At 38.8% G+C, this 25,306-nt stretch overlaps 2 protein-coding genes across 8 annotated transcripts in view; one reads left to right on the plus strand and one right to left on the minus strand.

The window, feature by feature from the left end:
* The window catches only part of Wdr3 (WD repeat domain 3), a 31,121-nt gene extending 25,913 nt beyond the window's left edge, over window positions 1-5,208 (minus strand). The window contains exons 1-3 of one of the 2 annotated variants that reach the window (XM_020162167.2): window positions 5,057-5,208; window positions 1,546-1,748; window positions 406-615 (exon numbers count right to left, since the gene is read on the minus strand). In XM_020162167.2, the coding sequence (XP_020017756.1) occupies window positions 406-615; window positions 1,546-1,716 (381 nt within the window). In that variant the 5' untranslated portion in view covers window positions 1,717-1,748; window positions 5,057-5,208. The other variant, XM_074050661.1, reaches the window with a different exon arrangement.
* Window positions 5,209-5,249: 41 nt separating this feature from the next.
* Gdap2 (ganglioside induced differentiation associated protein 2) overlaps window positions 5,250-25,306 on the plus strand; it is a 61,062-nt gene continuing 41,005 nt past the window's right edge. For 3 of the 6 annotated variants that reach the window (XR_012439882.1, XM_020162168.2, XM_074050664.1), the window contains exons 1-3: window positions 5,250-5,389; window positions 17,552-17,794; window positions 19,056-19,195. Coding sequence is in view for 5 of the 6 variants with exons in the window: in XM_020162168.2 (XP_020017757.1) it covers window positions 17,619-17,794; window positions 19,056-19,195 (316 nt within the window). In the remaining variant the exon portion in view is untranslated. Of the gene's footprint in view, window positions 5,390-5,425; window positions 5,442-10,658; window positions 10,758-17,386; window positions 17,475-17,551; window positions 17,795-19,055; window positions 19,196-25,306 lie in introns of those variants that run through there. The other 3 variants (XM_074050663.1, XM_074050662.1, XM_020162169.2) reach the window with 3 other exon arrangements.

A 25,306-nucleotide genomic window follows, 5' to 3' on the forward strand; every position in this document is an offset into this window, starting at 1 on the left:
GTTTCACGGTACTTTTGTTTTATTTAATATTTTATTGTGAATAGACTCTTTTACACTATATTTTCAACTGCTAAGTTTTGAGGTACAGGAGAGCTACTCATTGGCAAATAATTAATACTTTTCTTTTCCAATCTTTGCTTCCTTACAGTTTGGAGTAGCAGCTCCACAATGATGTTCTGTAATAGTTACCATGAGTATCTTTGTCTTAACTCCTTTATTTCATAGGCTTTTCCCAGAAAATATGATAGGAAATAAAATGAACCCCCTAATTCACATCCATCTCCTCACTCTTCTTTTATCATCTGTATACTATTTTGAACACTGAAAGGCCAAAGTTTTCCCCAATGATTTATGTAAACTTGCTTCAGCATAAGCCTGACCAAAGTCTTGGTATCCAACTCTCACCTTGGACCCAGAAGCCAATCTGCCTCCTAGTTGATCATACTTCAAAGTAGTGATAGCGGCTTTATGTCCATTGAAGGTCACATTTCCTTCCCCACTCAAGAGACTGAAGATTCTGATGGACCCATCCTCATAACCAACAGCTAAATGTAGCCCGTCTGGTGAGGGGCACAAGCAAGTGACTTCCTGTTTAAGACCCTGAAGAATGAGGATCTGAAATCATAAAAATCAAAAACAATGAAGAGAAGTGAAGCAGGTTATTAAGGAATAATCAGGAACAGTAAGATTAAGAGCATCAATAATTACAAAATATTCTTGTGAATAATGACAACACTGTACAGGCCATCTTGCATTATTTTATATAGGAATTATTGTTTGTACTGGGTAATGAAATACACAAGAAAAGGTAGAATTTTTGGCAAAATACATGTGGAAACTACCTAAGCCACGAAATAAATTACTGCGTCTTTAGCCTAGGCTTATACCAAATAACTTTCAATAGAGGGTTATACACCTATCCTTGCATTAACAGAGTCCCATTTTATAAGAAATAAATCTGCATGGCACTAGAGTACTATAGTGGTTTTATCCCGAGAGACTTTGGATGCAACAAGTATCAAAGTAGCAACCTCTCAGGAGTCACATAGTGAATGGACAAGACTAAAAGGCCTACATTTGTTTTGCAGAAGTGGTGAGCTTAAAGAATTCAGAGTCACACAAAGTCAAAGCCTAGTTTCACAACCCTTGGGTCTCATCTGTATAAGAAAAAGAGTTCATCAACATAGCAGAGTAATACTCCTTTTAAGTGCCTAATATTTTATAACTGGCTATGAGAGCAATTAGAACTTGAAGAAAATAGATTTGATAGAGAAAAGCAAACAGAGGTCAGGAATACATAATGACTACAAATAAGACATCTAAAAAGATACCTAAGAAGTAAGCTTCTATTTTGTTGTGATTTTCAGAATTTGATAAAGAACACAACCAAATTTGATGCTTCATCATCTAGACCTTCTAAGGGTGTACATACAAACCCTCTCGCTCTCCCTCCCTCTCCTTCTCTCTCTCCAATGCATGAAAAGTCAGAGCTCTCCCAATTCTGCCTTTTCCACCAATTATCAACCTAGTTGATTTCTGACTCACCTTCTCCCCTTTCCTTAAGTCCCAGATGAAAACATGTTCACAGGCTGGTACTGCCACATAGCGTCCTTTCTCACCACGAAGTGTCACAAAAACAATATTACCTTTTTGGCTGCCAATCAGGCCAAAGACAGCACTAGCAACATAACGCAGGTACTGCTTGGTGAGTCCCATGTTATGATGTCTGATACCACAGGTGAGGCAATCTGTGCACAGAAACAAAAGAAAACTCAGTTTTTTTGGGTAACTTGGTTCTGCTAGGCTCACAGACACAACTATTTACCATGTGGTTAAAAGCATATAATTTGTGACTACTTAACCTTTATTCACTCTGAATAAATTATTGACTTAAAGTATCCAGATACTGTCATTTTCAATTCACTGTTGACTCAACATATAATTCCTCATTCTTCAAGCTTTAAGCTCTTTACAGTATATGCTCATTGATGAACATCTGACATAGAATGCAGCTACATAATTCACTTACGTCCATTCAAACACTGCCAAAGTTTTGACACAAAAATTGGTAGCCTGAGATTGGACATATTTACTAACAAATATTTAGTGTAAACCCACTAATTAGACAGGCACTATTCCAAACAGACACTAGAGGTATGGTGTTGAGTAAAACTTGTCCTTGTGACATTTACCTTCTATTAGAGTGGTTTTCAAACTCTAGTATATGCCCAAGTTAGCTGGAAGATTTATGGAAGCACTGCTGGGAACTGCCTCACTCCATCTCCCAGCAAGCACCTATTTCTGATTCACTAGGTCTGGAGTGGGGTCTAAAATTCTTCATTCCTAATCAATTCCCAAGTGCTGCTGTAATTCTTGGGCCACACATTGAGTATTACTGTTTCAGTATATGCAGGTCTCTCCTTGATTTCAAGATCACAGCAGCCACCTCCCTTGACACACAAAATGATAGAGCAACTTGGTACAGTATTTTTTTTATTTTAAATTATCATCTTGTTGTATTGGTGGTACACTGCGACATTTACAGAAATGTTTACAATATTAGTTAAATTCACCCCTTCCATCATTTTCTTTTATCCCCCCCATTCTTATAATAGTTTCATTAAGTCTCATTTTTCCATTTACATACATGAATACATGTATTTCCACCATATTCACCCTCCTATATCCTTTCCTTATATCCTCCCCCCTTACACTGGTACCAACCCCCAGACAGGACCTGTTATACCTCCCTGTTTTCTGATTTTGAAAAAGAGACATTTTGTTTGTTTAAAATAATTATAAAGGGAGTTTCATTATGACATTTCCATGTATATGTGTATTATATCCCGAATTGGTTCATCCCCTCCTTTTTTCTCCTTTCTGCCTTAGTCTCCTTCTTATGGTGATATCTATAGGTTTAAAAGATGCTCTGGTTCCTGCAGTATGTCAAATTCAATGAAAATGGTTGTTATAGATAAAAGGAACAGAGGAGGAGAGAAGTCAATCCTGTCTGTTTTCCCATGGAAGATTGAAAAGCATGCCCCCAAATACCCATACAACTTAAAAAACACAAGAACACAGAAGAACCAACTTTGGAAAAGCTGTTTCTTTTTGTTGGTTTTTATGGGTTTTTTTTTTTGGTTTAACTCTACAGGGTCTCTTTCTGATTATCTGTTGCTTTAGTCCCTTTAACTGAAAAATATTCAATCCCAATTCAACTAATATTTTCTGCTAATAAGCATTCACTGGCCTAAGTGTTTTTCTCACAGGAAGCAACATAAAGTCAACAAAAATGCAAGGAAAGATTAACCTGGTGATAATGCTTTTAGCCTAGGTCACTTGGGCCAATTCTTGCCCAAGTCCTCTAATTCCTCCAGGCTCATAACTGTAGTTGCTCCTCACATTAGTCATTAGCCAACTACCACATCCTTCTTACAGTATTCGCCATAAAGATACTTTCCATGGAGAATCTGTACACCATGCCTAGGCCCAGGGACTACCATTTCTATTTCCAGTCCTGCCCATTTAAAAGAACACTAATTATAGAGCTCCAAATACTTATAGGACATCCCCACTTGAATACCTTACAGTATCACATTTAACATGTCTATAGCCAAACCTACCTTGCTTCCTAATCCTCTCTCTCTCTCTCTCTCTCTCTCGCTCTCTCTCTCGCTCTCGCTCTCTCTCTTTTTCTGACTCTAAGGCACACAATCTTTCTAGCTATTCAGGCTCAAAACTTTGCACTAAAAAAACATCATTACTAAAAACCATCATAGCAGCAAGACTTACTGAGAGTGTTTAAGATATGGTAAATGATATATTAAATGTATGTAACTAATAAACACTTTAAAATTACATGCAATAATTAACATACGCAGTTATAGAAGTGCATAGCATATTGTAAATATATGCATAAATATCCTCCACAATAGAGGAGGCTGTTATTCTTATCTCCATTTTACAGACAAGTATCATAGATACAAATGTTAACCAGCTAGTCCAAAGTCATTCAGATAGTAAATGCCAAAGCGAGATTCCAATCCAGCCAAACTCCAAAACTTCCATTTTTAACCACTATCTGAACCGCTTCTCTCCTGTCTGACAATGCATCTGTTTCTCTGCATTACACCTCTTTTTCTCTTTCCAGCACTTTCAGGTCCAGTTCTTTATTATTGGGTTAACTGAATTACTGTACGTTTTCAACCTAACATCTCCACCTCCATGCCCCACTCTCTTCATTTAAAGTCATAATACCTGGCTATCCTTACCCCAAAGCCTTTGAAAGGGATATTGTGCAGCCGCCCATGCGATCCAACAACTCATCCGATCTGCCCTTTCTTATTTCTCAAATAACCATCTCTCTGCTTTCATCCACTACCCTAACGAGCTTCTCTTCAATTCTGGTCAACTCCAACTCCCTTGCTTGGCTGGTTTCCTTCCTTGTCCTACGACCTTGTCTTTTTCCTGTTATCCTCTCACCTATACTAGCTAGCATTCACTTCTCCCATTTTCCTATTCTAATCAATCAGTGTTGTCCTGAGATCCACTTCTTTCCGGAAGGCCAATTCTCTCAGCCTTTTCCATGGATCCAAATATTTAAACTACCTTCCACGCAACTTGGCGCTGGCATTTTTATTTCGCGGGCACAGATTTCACCTCCTTTCAGAGTTCACGATCTAACCCAGAGCCTCCCAAACACATCAGTTCCATGATGCACTTAAGGCCTGGACCGTCACAGCAGAATCTGTCCCAAAATCTCTAGGCCGAGTCTTACGTCAGAAGGTGAGGGGTCTCCAGGATCACACCGGAGCACCCTCTTGCAAGTCGTGCCCACGAGCGACGGGGCAGCTCTAGTGTGCACACGCCAGCTCCGGGGGTTGCCGAAGGGCCTGCCAGGTAGGGCTGTGGACACGCCCAATCCCATCGTAGGGACAAGCCACAAATACCCTGGTCTCCCTATTGCTGACAATACGAAGTTCTCAACCACCACCAGTCCAACCAGAGTCCCATAGCAGCGGAGCAAAGACCTTTAGCAGTCGCCGTGCGGACTCACCTCAACCTCCACGAGGTTGTGCAGACAGCACCACCACCCCCGGGACCCGCCCCTTCCGGATGCGCTCCAGGAACCTCTTCCGCCCGCTGTTCCCTTTGCTTTCCAGGAGGAAGTGACGAAAGAGCGCGCTCTGATTGGACAGCGTTGGCTGGGAGCGGAAGCCGGTGTTGGGGAGCCTAGCGCGTTTGCAGCTGGTCGCTCCACCCTTCTGTCACCTCGACTCGCCGTCTCCACTGCGCTTGTTGTGAGGGCTGTCTGGAGATGTCTTTCGGCAGTCTTCTACCAGGAGTTTAACCCACCCTGCTGCCGCCCGGATGGGACCGCCGGAATGCTGTGAGAGGCGGGCCAGGCGCCGGGAGGGCAGGCGGGGCGGAGCGAGGCGGAGGTGACGGCCGGCGGCGCACGGGACTCGGGCGGGGAGTGCGGGCGGGGACGCTGAGCTCTGTGGGTTTTCTGAAGGATAAGCCTGGCGCTTCTTCACTGGCTGAAGCACTGTCGCATCGCCCTCCCCTCGGGAAGAGCAGTGGCAAAGAGACCTAAGCACAAGGACTGGTGCGGTAGCCAAGGAGCCGCGCGTCCTGGGATGCAGACGGAATAGGGCAGCCGGTTGTAGCTCCGAAGTGGAGTCCATGTGGCCGTCCCCGTGTGTCGGGCGTCCCGAGGGAGCTCAGGACAGGGCTGGGTAGGCTGAGCGCAGGATGCTGAGTTGGCTGGGTCCCCGCAGTCCCCGGAGTGACATTGCTGGCTTTGTGTTTCCGGCTCTCAGGCCACCTTGGAGGGAAGTGACCAGGGTCGGCCCCTCCTTATTTGCTGACTGAAGCTTAGGTTTTTCTCTTGCCAGGTGGGAATTGGCGTTTCTCTGTTGCAGTTCTGCCTGCCTTTATCCTTGGGCTGCATAGAAGTTTTAGAAACAGGTTCTGAAGATGTCTGCAGTTGTACAGAATTAAAGCTGGCCTGTAGCTAATAGAAAAGAAGCAAGCTTCCGCTATCGCTTATTGAACAAGCCATGTGAAGCCAGCCTAGAAATTAGACTTGTCTACCATGTTTTTAAGACGTGTTTAGTTATCTTTACATATTAAAGAAAATTGTAATAGTACGGGATACATTAGATGAGACTGGTTAGCTGTAGCAGCATAGGTGTCTTGAACAAGATTAGTATGGATAGGATTGAATTAAAAGGCAAGAAAGTGTGGCAACCGAGAATTATTTGAAGAATTCTGATGGGGAGCAGAGCATTTCGATGGGTGTGAATGGTTATTGTCTCCTATAGTTTCTGTGCATTATCTTAGTATGGGGGAAGTGTGTGCTTCAGTGGAAAACTGCATAGTTTAAATTCTATCTAAATAATACCCCCTTGAAGTTTCTGAGTCTAATAAAGCTATTTTACAGCTCTGTAAACTAGGTAACTGACATCAATTATAAATTATTTTTGTCTGTAGCCATGCAGGTTCTCTTCTTCCTGTTGGAGGTTTTGTGGAAGTTTTTGTCTCCTTTTGCACATTCGCTTCAATATTCCTGATCTGTTAGTATGATTAATTCTGGGATGTCCTTTATCTGCCACCTGCCTGGTTGCCTTTGGAAGCAAATAAAATCTTGAATACATATTCTTTTTTTTGTTGTTGTTGTTTAGTACTGGGGACATACTCATTTTTATATTTGAATGAGTCATGGTTTCATCTTTCAAAAATTCTCTTAACATTATTACAATTATGAGAAGGGGCAATCACAGATGTGAAAAAAAGAATTTCAATAAGAATTGGTATCAAAACTGTGACAAGTACTATTATAATACATCTTTAAAAATTCCTTATACACTACTTCAAGAATATATGCCTATTTTCTTATGTAAATTTCAAATTGCTCAATGTATTAGAACTTACATAAGTGTTTAATATGTAAGTGATACTGCTAATTCACTGTTGGGTTACGTGCTTTGGGTGTTTTTGAATGATGGTGTTAAATTTGACTGGGGCCCATTGATGTGGGCTAGAAATCTTTTGATGATACTGTATTTATACATTTATTGTTGACATATTTGATCATTTCAGTTAGTTTTTTATCTGAGCAACTTTAAAAATAATGCCATTCTTTACATTTGCATAAAACGATTCTTAAGTGTAATAGATTTAGTATTGGGACAGAGGTGTGTACAAATATTGTAATATACTCTGAAATTTTAAATACTGAAATATACAAGGACATAAAGAATGGTAAACCTGTAACAGGCAAAAACAGTGAAGTAGAGCTGGTAATTATCGGAGATCAGATGCATAAACCATCTGATCTTTGTACTTTTATCCAGGCCTGCCTAGTAAATTTCACCATTTTGAAGGACAGATAAACAAATCAAGATTTTTGACACAGTGATCGAAATGCTCTGTCTGAACAATAAAAATCTGATCTCTGTACAATCTAGTTATTCATAGTAGAACTTCCTAAACTGACAGATGACAGGGGAAAAGACAGAAGCTAAAAGAAGTATTTACACTGTATCATTTGAATTTTGAAGAATACATAGTGGGTTCTCTATTCTTAGTGCTCCATTTGCTTGCCTTTGGGTCCTTTCTCTTCCACTAAGGTACAAAGAAAGTATAGCTAAAGAAATAAATATGATCCATTCTGCACTCTTTGATTTGTCCCAGGTAGCCTTTTTGATCTCAGGACATTAATATGCTTCAGGGGCCTGTTTTACTAAAGTTTAGTGTTTGCTTATGAACTTGTTCAAAGTACAGAGTTAATCAGTTCATTTCAGTGGAAGTGTTGCTCCTCTTTAATGTTATCCAGATTCTGCCTATAGCTATAGATTATTGCAGCCTCTGCTCCTTCCTTCACTTGAGTACTCTATTGGCGCTCTTTCTATTGCTGGAATTCTTAATCTGAGTCTGAGAACCCTCTCAAGTTTATTTGCAAATCTGTGCTGTATGAACTCATGCACACACATTTGGTGGGGGAAAAGGGACTTTATCTTTCATGTGATTCTCAAAAGGTCCCTGTAACCCCAACAGCGCAAGAGCCCCTGTACCTTCAGGTTTGCCTGCCATTTTGAGTTGCTCCTTTTGCTTTATTGCCTAAGGGTGTGTGTGTGTGTGTGTGTGTGTGTGTGAATTCAACCTTTATCAAATACTATGACACTTTACATTAAGTGCCATTAAATTTTACCCTGTAATAAGAGCATTATTTATTACTCATTGACACTCATTGTCTGTGGGCCACGGTGGCTTTTAAGAGCTGTGAGGATCCAGCAAACTGTACTAACCAGGCCTAATTGGAGATAGAGGAGAACTACCTGAGTGTGTTCAAAGGTGGATAATAGGATTTTAAAGAAGAAATGATCCGTTTTAAATACAGCTAAGGTTTAGTTAACTGTTGGATTTTCTGTTTGGAAAGTTACTGTTGACATTAAAAGAGCAGTTATTGTAGAGTGGAAGCAAAACTGCAGCAAGCTGAATAAATGGAACAAGAGGAAGTAGAGCTGTAACACAGACCACTCTTAAAAAGTTAAGTGCTATAAAAAAGAGGAGTTTGGTGTTCTGAAGAAGAAATGGGATAGGAAAAAATTTCAAGAATAGGAGGGCTGAGGAGAAGAGGTCAACTGTTACAAAGGGAGCACTGCTGGTGTTACTACATTCTCTTAAAGGGGAACTGTTCAAGTAGATGGAGTAAGACATTTTTGCCGGCTAAACATGCAGAATATACACCAAAATCACTCAAGTCGGAAAGAGTGAAAATCACTCAAGCTGGAATTTATGAAGATAAATTTTGAACTGGAGTGAAGTTAGGTGATTTTCACTGTGATCTCTCTTCAGAACAGCAGGAAGAGAGTAGTGGGAATGGTGTGGATTTTACTACCGGCTCATCCTTGCTTTGAATCTCAGGGTTCACTTGCTAATTGTGCTTCCTTAATCTGGTTATAGAGCTTAATCTTTATACCCATCTACCCATCGCTGTGAAATACGAGTTCTAATACCTTACTTTCGTAGGGTTTTTGTATGATTAGAGAGCATATTTGTAATGTATCTAATACCCTGTGATTATGGTATTTTGGAGTACCTGTAATGGCCTAGACACTTTCCCAGTGTGTAAAATTCTCCTGCTTTTGGTCTTAACTGTTACTTTTAGGAAGAGATGTTCTCTGCTTCTCTGATCTAAATTAGCTCCCTTTGTTCATTTATCACAGACTTCAACTGCATTTATTTATAAGATTATATGTTTGTGTGATTTTTGTGGCTCATCTTTGGCATTAGATACTCAGCACCTAACATGCTTGAATGAATGAATGCCTGGGACATAAAAGGCAAATAAGCATTTATTTTCTCACAGTTTTTATGGGTCAGAAATTCAAAAGTGGCTTAGTTACATGGTTCTGATTTAGAGTCTATGATCAGATTATAGTAAAAATATCAACTAGAGCTGTAGTTCTTTTAAGATCAACTGAAGCTGGAAGATTCACCTCTGCATGGTTTGTTCAGTTGCCTGGTAAGTGATGCTGGTTGTTGGCAGAAACCTTGAGTTTATTCCAGGAGGGCCTTTCTGTGGACTCATGAATGTCCCCCCATCTTGAGGCTAGCTTCTTCAGAGCAGTTTGAGAGAGGAAGGCAGAAGCTGCATGTCTTTCATAATTCATCCTTGGATGTTACACATTGCCGTTTGTATAACATCCTGATGACTACATAGGCTAGCCCCATTCATTGCAGGAGGCACAAGGGCATGAGTACTGGGAGTGGATATCATTAAAGGACATCTTAAAGACTGTCTGCCACAGATGCTGAATCACTTAGAGTCATTCACAGTCAACCAAGAATGAGTAAAACAATTGCCCAATAATGCTGACGAAGGGCCTGGCTAATGTCGAAGAAAAACCTGCATTTATTTCTGCAGCAGTCGTGATTGCTGATTATGTGGGATTTTTTTGTTTTTTGGTTTTTGGTTTTTTTTTTTCACTTAGTACAGAAACAATCAGAGGAAAAAGATCTTGGGTTTGTCTAGGGATTAACAACAAAGGGAAGTCATGACACTAAGATAAATAAATATAACTTAATTCAGCAATTTGTGTTGGTTTGTTTGAGGTTTTACAAGTGAGTATTTTAGTCTTTGCCACACTTGGTGATATAACTTTATCTCAACAGTGTGCACCTTTTACATTAGCACTAAGTTAGAAAGGTAACTTTTAATGTGCCAGATATTCTGCTATATAATTTTGACATAGACTATCTCATCTAATCCTCACACTAACCCTAAGAGTTACTTAGCCCTGTTTTAGAAATAAACTCTAGTTTAGAGTCAAGGATTGCTGTTAGGTGATGGGTTCTGGATCCAAACTCAGGCCGTCTCACATCAGGCATTAAAGTCAGAAATAAAAGTTATTTTAAAGAAACAACTTTATCCTGAAAGTTGGCATTCAAGTTTGCAAACTGAAAACTACATATGTGTTTAATAGGATTTTTTAAATGTTGTGGTTAAGAACTTTCAGCATGAGTCTGCATATTTTTTTTTAATTTTAATTTTTTTTAAATTTTGAATTTCTGCAAAGTGTCATTCCATTGTGTTGATCTAATTGTCAGCTATGACTAAGGAATCTAGTTTGCATGTGTCCTTTGTTTAGTTTATCCAGATCAAGTCTGAGTACTTGTAAACATGAGCAAGACTTGTGGTTCCCTCCATTTTCAAAGGCTGATTGGATGGATTAAACACCAACTTCAAGGTAAAATTAGTTTCTTTATTGCAAAGTAATTTCAAATAAGTATTTACAAATAAAAATAATCTTATACAAATTTATCATGGAATAATCTCCAAGGCCTTTCTGAAATTGTTATATAAGTGGTCACATTTCCTATCCAGTATTGATACAGGAATTACATATTGTGCTAGGCTAGATTCATATTTCTTTCCTGTTAGTATCCTATATCTCTCAGCAAGAAACAATAAGGAATTAGTTGTGAAAGACACTTACTCTCTTTGACTCTGATAACAAACATTATGATCATATTGAAAAAACTTAAAAAAAAGAAGTTCACAGGTGAACATTCTTTCCCTTATCATCAGCCTGCTCTCACAAATGTTCATGTTACCAGTAGCCTCTAATTTACCAAACCTACTAATCAGCTCTTAGTTTTGCTGCTTAACCTTTTGGTAGCATTTAACTAGTTGATCCTTCTCAAGCTCTTATGGAATGTTTTCTTTACTTGATCTTAGGCTACCATACTTACCTGGTTTTCCTTCCTTTCTTAACAATCCTTTTTCTTTCTTTTTGTTTTTTAGTAGTGAAAATGATAGCAAAGTTTATTAGGAGTGTATTTTCAATAGACTGAAAGCATTAGAGAACAAGAACAATTATTTTTACCCTGACATAAGTTTTTATTGAAATGGAAGGGGCTTGGAACCCTAAGTCCTGCCCCTTCCCATCACTCCCCTACACTCCCCTCCAGCTCCACCCTCAAGGCTGGGTCACAAGGCTAGGGTACCTCTATAGAATTATAAATGTAAATGTACCCTAATCCTAGGGTATGGTTTACAGCCTGGGTCTTTGTTTTGTTACATTTAAGATCTTTTGTTCCAGGAACTGTTTGATGTTGACCTACTTCAGAGTGAGTGGGAGACTCAAAAACATCTTATGGCCTTGGTTGGCTATTTTTGATCTTAACAGAAGCTGTCAAGTGTTTTTCTCAAAGAGACCTTGAAGAATCTTCCATTTTAGGTTTTCTTTGCATATCCCCATCACCCATGGCTAATTACTACCTAATAATTCCCCACTCAAGGACTAGAGACCCTGAAATCTTTTAGGGAATAGGAAGTTGAAGTCAGTTTTTAGCTGTTTCCTGCTGGTATGGGGTGTAGGCCTAGGTTAGGAATTTCTTGTCCTTGCTGTCTATCAATAAGGATAGCTGGGGTCCCAGGTCATGTAGGATCCAGGGGGCCCTTTTAGAAGGGGGCATATCCTTTGGAGATCGTAACCAGTGGTAGTTGTGTTCAAGAAGTAAGAGCCATACTCAGAATTTAGTAGAGTTAGTGCTTGAGCTGAATCATTTGTAGTTTTATAGCCTGGAGACAAGAGGAAATGAATTTGGTAAAGTTTAATGAGGAGCATCTGGATTTGTCCTAAAGCTATAGAAATAGTAAGTGCTAGAAAGGCAAGGGCTATTTCTGTCCAATAGAAGGTAGACAGACATGGGCATCAGATAATCATGCTTATGAACAACCTCTTTTTAACCTCTTGGCTTTAATTGCTTTTGGACAGGCAGGGCACATGTGACTCCATTTGGAAACTGACAATTTTCCCTCTCGTCTGAACAGTTCCTTTTTAAACTGCTTGTTTCTCAGTGGTCCCTTGTTGCCAGGATGAAACATCCCAGTAGTTCTTTCCTCTTTGCAAGGATCAGATGTCTGGCTTGGTCTGATTTGATCCCACCTTTGAAGGGAGTAACAGGCAGTTCAGGTAGGAGTCAGTGCCAATAAGATCTGCTTGGAAAATGTAAGCAACAGAGAGATTTAGAAGGAGTAGCTCCTAGGCTGGACTTACCCGAAGTTCATTAAGTGTTCCTTGTTACAATTAGGAACATCTGGGCATAAACCTGCAAAGGGACTGGCATCATTGACAATTATAATTTAGAGGGCACCAGCTTGGTATTTTCCTAAACTTTGTGTTTTAGAAGGCATATGTATTTGGGGAACAGAAATAAATTTAATATTCAGGGGAGCTAGCAACAGTTAGTATTGCAGCTACACAGATACACACATGTTAATGTAGCTTTTGTCTTTGGAATATAAAAATCTTTAAGCCCATTTCTTGCAACTGTTACTAAGAGCAGAAAAATACTAAGATAGTCTCATTGTTATAGGAATAAAGAATTGGATGTTAGTTTTACATCAGTATATTAAAACCCCTAGAGAACTTTTTTTGGTTTTGCGGTACTGGGGCTTGAACTCAGGACCTACACCTTGAGCCACAACACCAGCCCTTTTGTGTGTGTGTGTGTGTGTGTGTGTGTGTGTGTGTGTGTTGATGTGTGATGGGTTTTTCAAGATTGGGTCTTGTGGACTATTTGCCCAGGCTGGCTTCGAACTGTGATCCTCCTGATCTCTGCCTCCTGAGTAACTAGGATTACAAGTATAAGCCACTGGTGCCCAATGAGAACTCTTAAATTATAGCCAACTTAATCACATACATGTGCCTTTTATCCAAGCAGCCATGTTTTAAGATCTCTTTTCCTGCTTTGAGTTTTAAAATGGCCCCTATTTTCCTGTGCACTTGAGAGTTAATTTCTGAGTGGCTGTATGTTAGTTAGTCCTGATTGAGATAAGGTGACCAAGTTTTCAGAGTGACAACTATTTTTATCTGTTAGCTTTATAATAATACTTTAAGAACTATCCTACAGATATTTATATACACATACATATATGCACAGAAAGTTTTAAGTTAAGCATGTCAAGACCAAAGCATACATAAAAAATGAAAAACCTGAAATTGGCCACAGTTAACTAGCCTGTTGTTTTCTGGAATTCCAGGGGTAAAAACTTCTTTACATGCCTATGCACAATTATATTAATTCAGAGTACTTTTAGACCTTTAGCCATAGGTTAATTACAGTCATCCCTAGGCAATAACTAGATGATGCAGACCTTATGTGTCCTAGCATCATCATGACCAAGATAGCCACTGTGTAGTTGGGCCATTCGAGATCATGGCAGCATTTCCACAACCACAAAGTTTTTGCAGAGGGCTTTCAGGTGGAATATAAAGCCATGTTACATACAACATATATGTACAAAACAAACATTGAACACAGAGCAAACAGGAAATTTTCTGTTTTCTCTTATTCAGGCCCCCTGGGGCCAAAAGGTGTGGAACCAATTTAAGGGGCTGTCGCAAGCTAGTGAGACTTGTTCTAATTCTTGATAGCCTGGAGAGTGAGAGAAGACAAATGGAAGAATTACGAGTTGGCCTGGACTTTAATACCACAAAAATGGGAAAAAATGTCTGAGTAGAGCACCCTCAGGACAGAGGGTAAAATGGTAAAGTCAAGAAGATAGCCAGGTGGTGGTGTCTCATGCCTATAATCCTAGCTACTCAGGAGGCAAAGATCAGGAGGATTGCGGTTCGAAGCCAGCCCAGACAAATAGTTTCTGAGACCGTATCTTGAAAAACCTTCAAAAAAAATAGGGCTGGTGGAGTGGCTCATGGTGAAGGCCCTGAGTTCAAGCCCCAGTACTGTTTAAAAAAAAAAGAGAAAAAGATAACAAAAGTTTTAATCAGAAACATCAGAGAGTCAGAAGAGGATCCATTAGACTTTTGTGGAGTTTTAAACATGGTTAGAAGATCTTTGTAGAAACAAATCGTGCCACTTTCTGACTAGTGACACATAACTAGTCCTATAAGGTTCTAGGATGGGAGAAACCACACCATGTAGACAGTGTTAGAGCTAGTGCTAGAAAGACCAGGGCACTGTATATGGGAGGCAGAGTGGAACAGAAGAGAGCTAGGATCATCTAGAATGTCCTGGAGAGGCAGACACATTGGGCATCCTTCCCAGATCCCACAAGAGGAACCTTAAGGCCAGGACATAGGGACCTCTGACCATTTAGAGGAATTATAACATAAAAGATCAAGAAAGAGTGAGGCCAGACCTTATAATCTGGCAATCTGTAAGTCAACTATGACACAAAGAATGCAACCTAGGGGTGAGTCTGTAAGAATAGAAGACTTTTCCCTCATTTGAAAGAAAGCAAAAGAGTCTTCTTCCAGGCAGGGCATCCCTTGCTGGAAAGACAGTCCATGAAGCCTTGAGCCTAGGACAAGGAGAAGTGTCCTCCTGGCCCGTGAGTTAAGTAAACCTTTGGGGTCACTTTTGAAGCATCCTTCTAGTGACCAGGAAATTAGTGCACTATTTCTAGTTTCCTCCCTTTGATGCCTCTTTTTCTTCCAGTATCTGTATTTCCCTATGATCCATCTCAAGGAATGGTCCTGCTTTATAAGTGTCTTTTATCATGGGAATTTCATCTAATTGAGTCTGAGATAGCACCATGAGGAACCCTTGGGAAGATTAGACAGTAGGCCAGCAACAAAGGAATTGCCTTAATAATACTTGGAATAAGCTTTTTGCCAAGGCAATGGTCAAAAGGGAGAAACCCAGTCCCATCTGAAAGATTGGTACAATAGGCACAGAGAGAAAGAGGAAGGGGTCCATAATGGGAAAATAAAGCTTCAAAATTGGAAAAATAAGGCTAGAGAACTGAGAGAGGAAAAGAAATCAGCTGGCGCTTAGTAACCTAGTAGGAATGGCAGGCAGCACCTGGAAGAACCACTAAGCCACCCAAAGATGACATTAGGAAGGGAAGGGAAAGCAGTCTGAACCCAAACAGTTGAAAATTGCTTGCAGAGCTAAACGAATATGCATGTTCTCAACCTGGAGAGAGGCAAGGAGGACTATTCTCACTTCTTGGAGAAGGAGGTATACTAGATGTGAGGGCCAAGTCAAGATGTGTTAGATCCAAGATAATGACACCAAAAATGTTACTGAAAAGTCAGTACAGTATCTTCCTTGTTCCTTGAGTCTGGCAAGAGAATTCAGGCAAGAGGTGGAAATGTAGTGAAAATGATACCAATGTTTATTAGGAGTGGAGTACACATTCAGTAGACTAAAAGCAGGTCATCTCTAGAGTGAGAACAAGAATGATCAATAATCCTTTTACTGTTTCACTTTCTGACTTGTCTTTCTCCCAAACTGTAAATTTTGCTGTAGGACACAGTCCTTGGAGCTCTTTTCTCCTCTTTACATTTACTCTTTAGGCAATCTTACCCAGTTTCTATAACTTTAAGTACTGTCCGTATGCTGAGACTTCTACATTTATAAGCAGAACCACTTCTCTGAGCTCTACCCTCATGTATCCAATTGAATGTTTGACATAAATATCTGGCTACAGAATGAGCATTTCAAACTTACCACATCTAAAAAGATATTGGTGGGAAAAAAAATCCATTGATTACCAGTCTACCCCATAGCTTACTCTAATCCCTCTTCTCTGTTAATAGCATTACTGCCCACTCAATTGCTCAAGCAAGTAATCTAGGAGTTTTCTTTGATTCTGCACCTTCTGTATTCAATTAGCAAGTCTTTATTGACCCTGCCTTCAAAATACATTCCAAATCTAACTCATCACCACCATCCCACCTTGATAACTACAGTCACTTTCTACTGGTCTTGGTTTCTATTCTTGCCACTTTTGATTTTTTTGGAGCAAGAGTAGTCTTTTCACTTATTATATTTAGTCATTACTTTGATCAAGATCCTCATATTTAGAATAAGATCTAAAGGCTTTAGCATGGCCTATAAACTGCATCATCTGGACTTTCCCTCTATCCCCAACCTCATGACCTACATTCCTTACCTAGCTAATCTGCAGTATCCATACTGACCTCCTGGCTCTTCCTGGAATACAGAGCACTCCTTCCTGCCCTTTGGCTTTTGCGTTTGCTGTTTCCTCCTGAAACACTCCCAGAGTTCAACGTGACTTTCTCGCTCACTTTAAACTCCCTGCTGTTTTCCTTTTTCCCCTTTTCTCTCATAGCATTTATTGCCTCCAGTCATTCTGTTAGATACCTGCTTCCTTCTTTATCATTTGTCATCTGTTCTCCACAAAAACATAAGCTTTCTAGGGGCAGGGACTTGCTCTTACTCATCACTGTATCCCTAGTAACTGGCACAGTACATAACACATAGTAGATGCTTACAAAGGTTTATTGGACCAATGAGTATCATTTTACTGAAGCAGCCATCTGACTTGTTGGCAAATTGAATATCCTTTTCTCTGGTGAAATTTCGCATGACCTGGCTCCAATTCTTGACACTGTGTCTTTCTACTTTCCTTCTCTTCAAATTTCTGTATTTTTCTATAACCATCTGCCTACCCCATCGATGAGGTATAGTGTGGTGTGTGCTGTCACATGTACCATATCCTACCAGTTGTCATATCCTGCTGATTCTTCATCCATATATTGCCTCTTAAACCCATGCCTCCTCAGTGTTCCTTGCTACTTAGTTGAAACCTTTATTTCTTCCCACTTGATGGTAGCAACCTCCCTGCTTTTCATTTCATCTTACAATATATTCTCCACACTCTTATCAAACTCAACTCTTTAAATTATACATATTGTTTATCTTTGGGTCTCTTGCAGTATCTAGCACTTTCTTTTCCAATAGTAGGCAGTCAGTGAATGTTGAATGAATAGTCCTATTTCTGGAAAGTAGAACTGGTGAGCCTCATGATCATTTTAATGGCTATAATTCTGTGAAAAGAATGTATGCTTGAATAATCCTCCTTTATTCCTGTTCTTAGAAAGTTGTGGAAGTTCTTTGTTGTTCATTGTTTTTAATGAACCATTTAAGTGCCTAAATCACATAATGTACTGTTGGAGCATTTCACGGTAGGTTTTTTTTTTTTCTGACTTAGAATTAAAGCAATGTTTGTGATTCTATATTAAAATGATTCTTTTCTTTTAAGCTAAAGTCTCCAGGGAGTATTGAATTGCTGCAGAATTGGGGAAAAGACAAGCTGAAGTTCCCATTCCATGGATCCTTTGGGTGCACCTTCCCAGTTTGTGGATGTGGATACACTCCTAAGCTGGGGTGACTCCTATGAAGATGAATTAAGTTCTTCTGATACATCAACTGAAACGTTTCATGAAGACATTATTAGATCACCTTTTCTTTATAATAAGGATATCAATGGAAAAGTGGTTCTTTGGTAATTCTTTGATTACATCATATCATGATATGATAACGCTTTCTTATCATTCCTTCTAAGCTCCTTTCAAGAAACCCTAGAAATACTGAAACATTACATTTGCACGCACATGTACAGCCTTATTGAGGTGTCATTTGTGTACAGTAAACTTGCACAGATTTTAAACGTACAATTGATGTGTTTTGACATATATATACATCCATGAAGCCAGCACCTGATAGGGAACATACATTACCGACCATCAAAAGTTGTGTTTTGACCTGTGTAGTCCTTCCCTCCTGTCATTCCGTCCCTCCACATCCCCACGCAATCGGTGGTCTTCCTGTCACTGTAGATTTGTTTGCATTTCTAGAGATTTGTATAAATGGAATTGTGATGCTTTTTTTGTCTTTCATGTAGCATAACTATTTCTAAGTTCAGGTTTACTGCTACACATAGCAGTAATAGTTCATTGCTTTTTTCTTAAAAAAAAGCTTTATTTAAATGTAATTCACATGCTGTGTAATTCACCAATTAAGTGTACAATGTAGTGGTTTTTAGGATATTCATAGAACTTTATAACCATCACCACAGTCAACTTTAGAACATTTTCATCAGTCAAGCCCTCTATCTTTTTTTTAAGTGTAAAGCGTAGAGTTTATTGAGATGTAAAGTGGGAGAGTAGAGCTCCCAGAGTTGGGAGGTGGTAGGGAATAAACCCTCTCTTAATTCTTCAATTTTTAGGCTTCCACTAATCTACTCTTGTGTTTGTAGGTTTGCCTTTTTAAACATTTCATATAAATGGAATCATTACAATAAAATATCTGGGGGTTTTTGACTTAGCATAATGTTTTCAATGTAGTACATATCAGTACTTTATTTTTTTTTTATAGCTGAGTAATATTCCATTTATCAGCTCATTCATTAATTGATTGTTTTTTTGGCTATTAAGTTAATGCCACTGTTTCTAAATTCTTTAAGCCAATCACTTTTAGCTTTGTAAGCATTCTGTTACAATGAAGAAAAAATAGGTAAGAAACAAATGTATGTCATGAGGGTTTCTTAAATTTCTGGGTTGTTGCAATTACATTAAAGTTCTAGCTAAGATGCCACATTAATTTTTTTTGAGTCAGGAATTTCTTTTCTTCTATTGGTTAGCTTGTGAGCTTGCAAAACCAGTGTTATAAAGGGGCAATGGGAGAATGGTTTGAAAGAATTTGATACTAGGTCTCTTATATCCCTCTTCTTTCTCATACTCGGTCTTTTTTGTGTACTGCTTCAGGAAAGGAGACGTGGCATTACTGAACTGTACAGCCATTGTGAATACGAGCAATGAAAGTCTCACAGATAAGAACCCTGTATCAGAAAGTATCTTCATGCTTGCAGGACCTGATTTGAAGGAGGACCTACAGAAACTTAAAGGTGAGTGAATTTTCCTTAGGTATGTTGTTGCTTAGGAAACATTTTTATGTTGTCTACTATGAAAAAGCACATTTTGTTTTTAAGTGAGAAAATTTTGTGTATTTAGCTCATCTTCTTTTGTTGAAAAACCAAAGAAATAAAAACAGCGTTTGATGAAAGTCCCACAATGTGTTAAAAGCTGGGCCCTGAGATTTTACTACTGTAAAAACTTCCCTGTCACCATTGCAGTTTTAAGATGACAGTGTAGCCAGTTAGCTCTTTCTTTGGTAGCATTCTCCTGAGGCTCTACATTTTCTTGCATTGATAAGCCTTATAAAGCGACTGTCCCCCTGAGTTGAATTTCTTTTATCGTGATTTGTTGTTGATAGAGAATTTCTTACATACCTTCTGGACATAGACTTCTGAAATGAAAATCAACTTACTGAATTGCCAAAGCAAATGTTAATTTGTACTTGTTGCTTTTTTATTTTTACCAGTATATGCTTCCAAGAGTATTTCTTTGGAAATGGAGACAGAAAGAGTTCTGGTGGCTCAGAATCTTGCTTGCCCTTATTAATTTTTTTAAATTACCAACAGCAGCCCTTTGTTGTTATTTGAGTCCAGAAATTCAGTCTCCACATTTTTAAGAAGAATTTATGAAATAAAGCAGTGTTTAATCTTGTTTTCCTTGACTTCTACCATTTAACAGCTGTTTTTTAACCTAATAAAGATATTAGAATTTGACCAGAAATTCTTAGACTACTTGCTCCCTGAAAGAAGTAATTAAAAAAAAAAATTACATTATCTGATCAAGAAACTGAATTTTTACTGTGAGGACAGAAAAGGAAAACAAAAACAAACAAAACCTCAATTAAACTACAAAACAAGATACCATGAAAAAATATGTGGAAATTAGAAAGGATATTAAACATAATATTGAGAAGTGCTTTGGTAAAGGTAACAGAATGCTGACCTGAAAAATTCCTATTGGGGTGTGTGAGTGTGTGTGTGTGTGTGTAAGTGTGTGCATGTGTGTGTTAGTGTGTGTGTGTGTGTGAGTCTGTGTGCATGCTTGTGCATGTGCATCCAGTCACATTAACTTTAGCTAGACTTTTGGATTACAAAGAAGATAAAAGTTAACAGAATTTAATATTAAGCTATACAACTAAAACCTCCATATTTAACAGAAAGTATTTGAGAATCTTTAGGCTGTTACCAGTGGGTGGTCTCCAGAAGACCCTGGTCAAAAAGATCTCAGGTCCTTGCCTCTTTCAAACAGAGAATTGAACGCATCGCAAAGCTTGTTAGAGTTTAATTGAAAGAAAAAGGAAAGAATAGGCACCACAAAAGAAACAACAGTGGGCTGTATGGTACAGAAGCCCAAATCTTTGTCCAAAGGGCAATTTAAAAGTTGTATAGGCAAATAGTGGGAAACTCTGGGTGGTCTTTGCAGGAGGAGCTAGGGTGATTGGCAGGTTTGATTGACAGGGTCTTAGTATATAACATGGGGCATTCTGTGTATGCACTTATGCTGATTCCCAAGTCTTTAATGATATGTATGAGATGTGACCATAATGTCTTAAGTAGAGGGCTTTATCTGAGAGATCATATTGAGAACAGATTTCCCTTTACTGGGCATTCATCATTTTCAGGTCCAGATCAACCAAGAGACTTCCTTGTCTTTGGGGGAAGCTAAGAGACCTCCTTCTCTTTTGTAGAACTTACATCTGCAAAAGAAATTTACAACTGAGAAGATGGTACTGTGTATGGACAAGGAGGAATTCAGCATGGGGGTGACCTTTTGCTGAGAATGGTGGAGTGCCATGCGGTTTTCTTCTTTTTCTGTTACTAGTCTGCCTCAAAGCCAGGGTTCATATTATAACTGCCCTTTACTAACTGTGACTTAATACCAGTTACTTCACCACTGAGTCCAGATTTCTGTATCTTTAAAAAATAATAGTCATTCTGGCCTCAGTTCCTGACACACAGCAAAACTTAATAAATATTTAGGGATGGAAAAAATTAATATGATAAGGACCAAATGAAATAATGGACCTCAAGTACTGTTATTGATGGTGTTGGCAACTGGGCCTCAGTTGTCTTGTTTAATTAATCAATGCCAACCTGAAGAGAGGTTATTAGTGATGTATTGAAGGGCTAAATAAGTAATCTTGCCCCCGTTTTGCATTTTTATTAGCAACTTAGTAAATAATTATGGGTATGACTTACCATATTTGATGGTGATAGAAAGCTGAGAAGGAAATAACAAGTGGTAGACTAAAGATTTTTCAACAGTTTAACTGACTGGCAGTATGAGCCAAAAACTGGAAAAGTTAATAGGAATGAATTTTAAAGTCTTATAGTAAGTTCAAAATCATTCCCAAGTGCAGGCCACGGAAGCCTGGTTTGACAACTTTCCTTATGGATATCAAGAAATGTTTACTATCTCAGTAGAATAGCTTTATCTTCCATTCCATTTTTCCTACAAGAAACCTTAGCATTTATACTTCTTCCTTCCTTATCCCTCCCATACACATCAGGTCTTACATTTATCATTAATCTATTTTTCTTTATTACTACTATCTCCAGCCTAGTGCATGCTGTTCTCATCCCCTACCTGGTCTGCGACTGTAGCCTCCCTCCCAGAAGGTCTCCCTACATCTATTCTTATTTATTTATTTATTTATTTATTTATTTATTTTTAGGCACCAGCCCTTTCAGGCTTTTATTATTATTATTATTATCATCATTATTTTATTATTATAAACCATACAGCGGAGTTTATTGTGACTTTTTAAAATTCAGTTATCCATATGTGCATACATTGTTTGGGCCATTTCTCCCCCCCTACCCCCCAGCCCCTCTCTCTCCCCCCGACACCTCCTCGCTTCCAGGCAGAACCTATTCTGCCCTTTTCTCCAGTTTTGTTGAAGAGAAGACATAAGCAATAATAAGAAAGACAAAGCATTTTTGCTAGTTGAGATAAGGATAACTATACAGAGATTCCTAGCATTGCTTCCATGCATAAGTGTGTTACAACCCAAATTGATTCATCTCTACCTGACCTTTTCACTAGTTCCAGATCACCTTCCTATATTGACCTCTGTCACTTTAAGGTTTCTGTATTACCTCCTCTGCAGTGGGGACATCAGACACTTTCAAGTTTTGGGTTTCTTACCTATCCCTATACCTCCTGTAATTGCTCTCCCCTTAGTGTGTGGCCCAAGTCCAACAACATTGCTGCATTTGTCCTAGATCTAAAGTCTGCATGTGAGGGAGAACATACAATTTTTGGTCTTCTGAGCCTGGCTAATGTTGCTCAGAATGATATTCTCCAGTTCCATCCATTTACTTGAGAATGATAAGATTTCATTCTTCTTTATGGCTGAGTAAAACTCCATTATGTATAAGTACCACATTTTCTTAATCCATTTGTCAGTAGTGGGGCATCTTGTCTGTTTCCATAACTTGGCTATTGTGAATAGCGCTGTAATAAACATGGGTATGCAGGTGCCTCTGGAGTAACCTGAATCACATTCCTTTGGGAATACCTTCAGGAGTGGGATTGCCAGATCATATGGCAGATCTATGTTTAGATTTTTAAGAAGCCTCCATATTTTTTTCCAGAGTGGTTGCACTAGCTTGCATTCCCACCAGCAGTGTACGAGGGTTCCTTTTTCACCACATCCTCGCCAACATCTGTTGTTGTTGGTGTTTGTGCAGAAGTTGAATGAAATATTCTATAGATACCAGCTAGGTCCATTTGATCTGTGGTATGATTTAGTTCTAGAGTTTCTTTATTGATTTTTTGTTTGGATGACCTATCTATTGGTGATAAGGGGGTGTTAAAGTCTCCCACTACCACTGTGTTGGAATCTATATATGTTTTTAGGTCCTTCAGAGTATGTTTGATGAATTTCAGTGCATTGACATTGGGTGCATATAGGTTGATAATTGTTATTTCCTTTTGGTGTATTTCACCTTTTATTAGTGTGGCGTGTCCTTCTTCATCTCGTTTGATCAATGTAAGTTTGAAGTCTACTTTGTCCAAGATAAGTATTGCTACTCCTGCCTGTTTTCAGGGAACATTGGCTTGGTAAATCTTCTTCCAGCCTTTCATCCTAAGCCTATGCTTATTTTTGTCGGTGAGATGGGTCTCCTGTAAACAACAGATTGTTGGATCTTCCTTTTGAATCCCATTTGCCAAACGGTGTCTTTTGATGGGGGAGTTAAGTCCACTAACATTCAGTGTTAGTATTGATAGGTATGTGGTGATTCCTATCATTTTGTTGTTTTTGTTGTTTAAGGGTTTGAATATGTGCAGCTGAATCAATGTTACTCTCTGATTGCTTGTCTTTTCTTCTCCTGTGGTTTGGTACTGCCTGTCCTTTCATGATTTTGTTTGCTTTCATTTTCTGTGTGCATCCTTAAAGAATCTTTTGTAGTGGTGGCTTGGTGGTCATATATTGTTTTACTTTCTGCTTATTGTGGAAGACTATTATTGCTCCATCTATTTTGAATGATAGTTTTGCTGGGTAAAATATCCTAGGGTTGAAGTTATTTTCATTCAGTGCCTGGAATACCTCACTCTATGCTCTTGATTTTAAGGTTTCCGTTGAGAAATCTGCTGTGATTTTGATGGGTTTATCTTTGTATGTTGTTTGTTTTTTCTGTCTTACAGCCTTCAATATTCTTTCTCTATTTTCTGTGATTGTTCTTTTAATGATAATATGTTGTGGGGTGGTTCTATTCTGGTCAAGTCTGTTGGTGTCCTGGAGGCTTCCTGTACCTGAATGGGCATAGCTTTCTCTAGATTTGGGAAATTTTCAGTTATTATTTTGTTGAATATATTACAAATTCCTATTGCTTGCACCTCTTTTCCTTCTTCAATGCCCATGATTCTTGGGTTTGGTTTTTTTGATGGAGTCAGTGACTTCTTGCATATTCTTTTCACAGGTCTTGAGTTGTTTGACTAATAGCTCTTCAGTTTTTCCTTTAATTTCCTTTTTATCTTCAAGTTCTGAGATTCTGTCTTCTGCTTGTTCTAGTCTGCTGGAGTGTCCTTCCATTGTGTTTTGTATTTCTGTTTCATTCTTTTCTCGGAGGTTTTCCATATCATGGGTCACTTCCTCTTTAATATTGTCAATTTTCATCTTTAATTCATTTATCTCTCTATTTATAATGTTCTCTGTTTCACTTTGGTGTTTATTTAGGGCTCCTATGAGTTCATTTATTTGTTTCTGTGTCTTCTCATGTTCTTTATTTTTGTTGTCTTGGAATTTCTTGAGTGCCTCTTGTACGTTTTGGTTGACCATATCTAGTAACATCTCCATGAAATTCTCAGTGATTACTTGCAGGATTTCTTCTTTCAGAGTGTCCTTGTGGGTTTCGTTGGGTTCCTTGGCATAGTTTATCTTTGTTTTGTTGGAGTCTGGAACTGGGTATCCATTTTCTTCATTTCCCTCTGAATCATGTATTAAATTATTTTTGTGGGGAGAATGGTTTCCATCCCTTTTACATCTTCCCATCGCTCCACTTGGTTCTGTGTAACTATGTTCTTGATAGGGTATTGGTGGTTTCAGTCACCTGTTTTCTTTCCCTTGGTTTATGTTTGTTTTGTGGGTGTGTTGGGTTTTAGGTTAGTGTATGTATGCCATTTCTGTCTCTGGTCTGTGTATTATTTAGTATTAGCTCACTCACAATAGTAAAACTAACAAAACAAAATAAAACAACAACAATAAAAAGCAAAGAAATCAACAGGGAGATAGGAACAAACACACACAAACAAACAAATAGGAAACAAAACAAACAAAGAAACACACAAAAACATTCCAGGTTCAGGAACAATAGAATTTCAGTCTTAGTAGTTCTGGTGTTACTCCTTCAGCATCCAGTCTTGGTGTTGATATTTAAGCAGAGACTCCATCTTAGTTTTGCTAGGTGGTTGGGGAGTGTTGCCAGTTTTTTTTTCCTCTCTTTCAGCAGCAGCTCCTCCCTCAGTGAGGTGTGGCACTTTAAGTTTGTATATTGTCCTCAGGTTCCGGAATCAGCTCTGTAGCCACCAGCCATCCTGCTTTGGAGTTGGGTTTTCACTGCATTGGTTTCTTGGGGGCTTGTTTCTTTGCTTCACCC

The sequence above is a fragment of the Castor canadensis genome, chromosome 12 (assembly GCF_047511655.1).
Source record: "Castor canadensis chromosome 12, mCasCan1.hap1v2, whole genome shotgun sequence".
NCBI classification, from domain to species: Eukaryota; Metazoa; Chordata; class Mammalia; order Rodentia; family Castoridae; genus Castor; species Castor canadensis.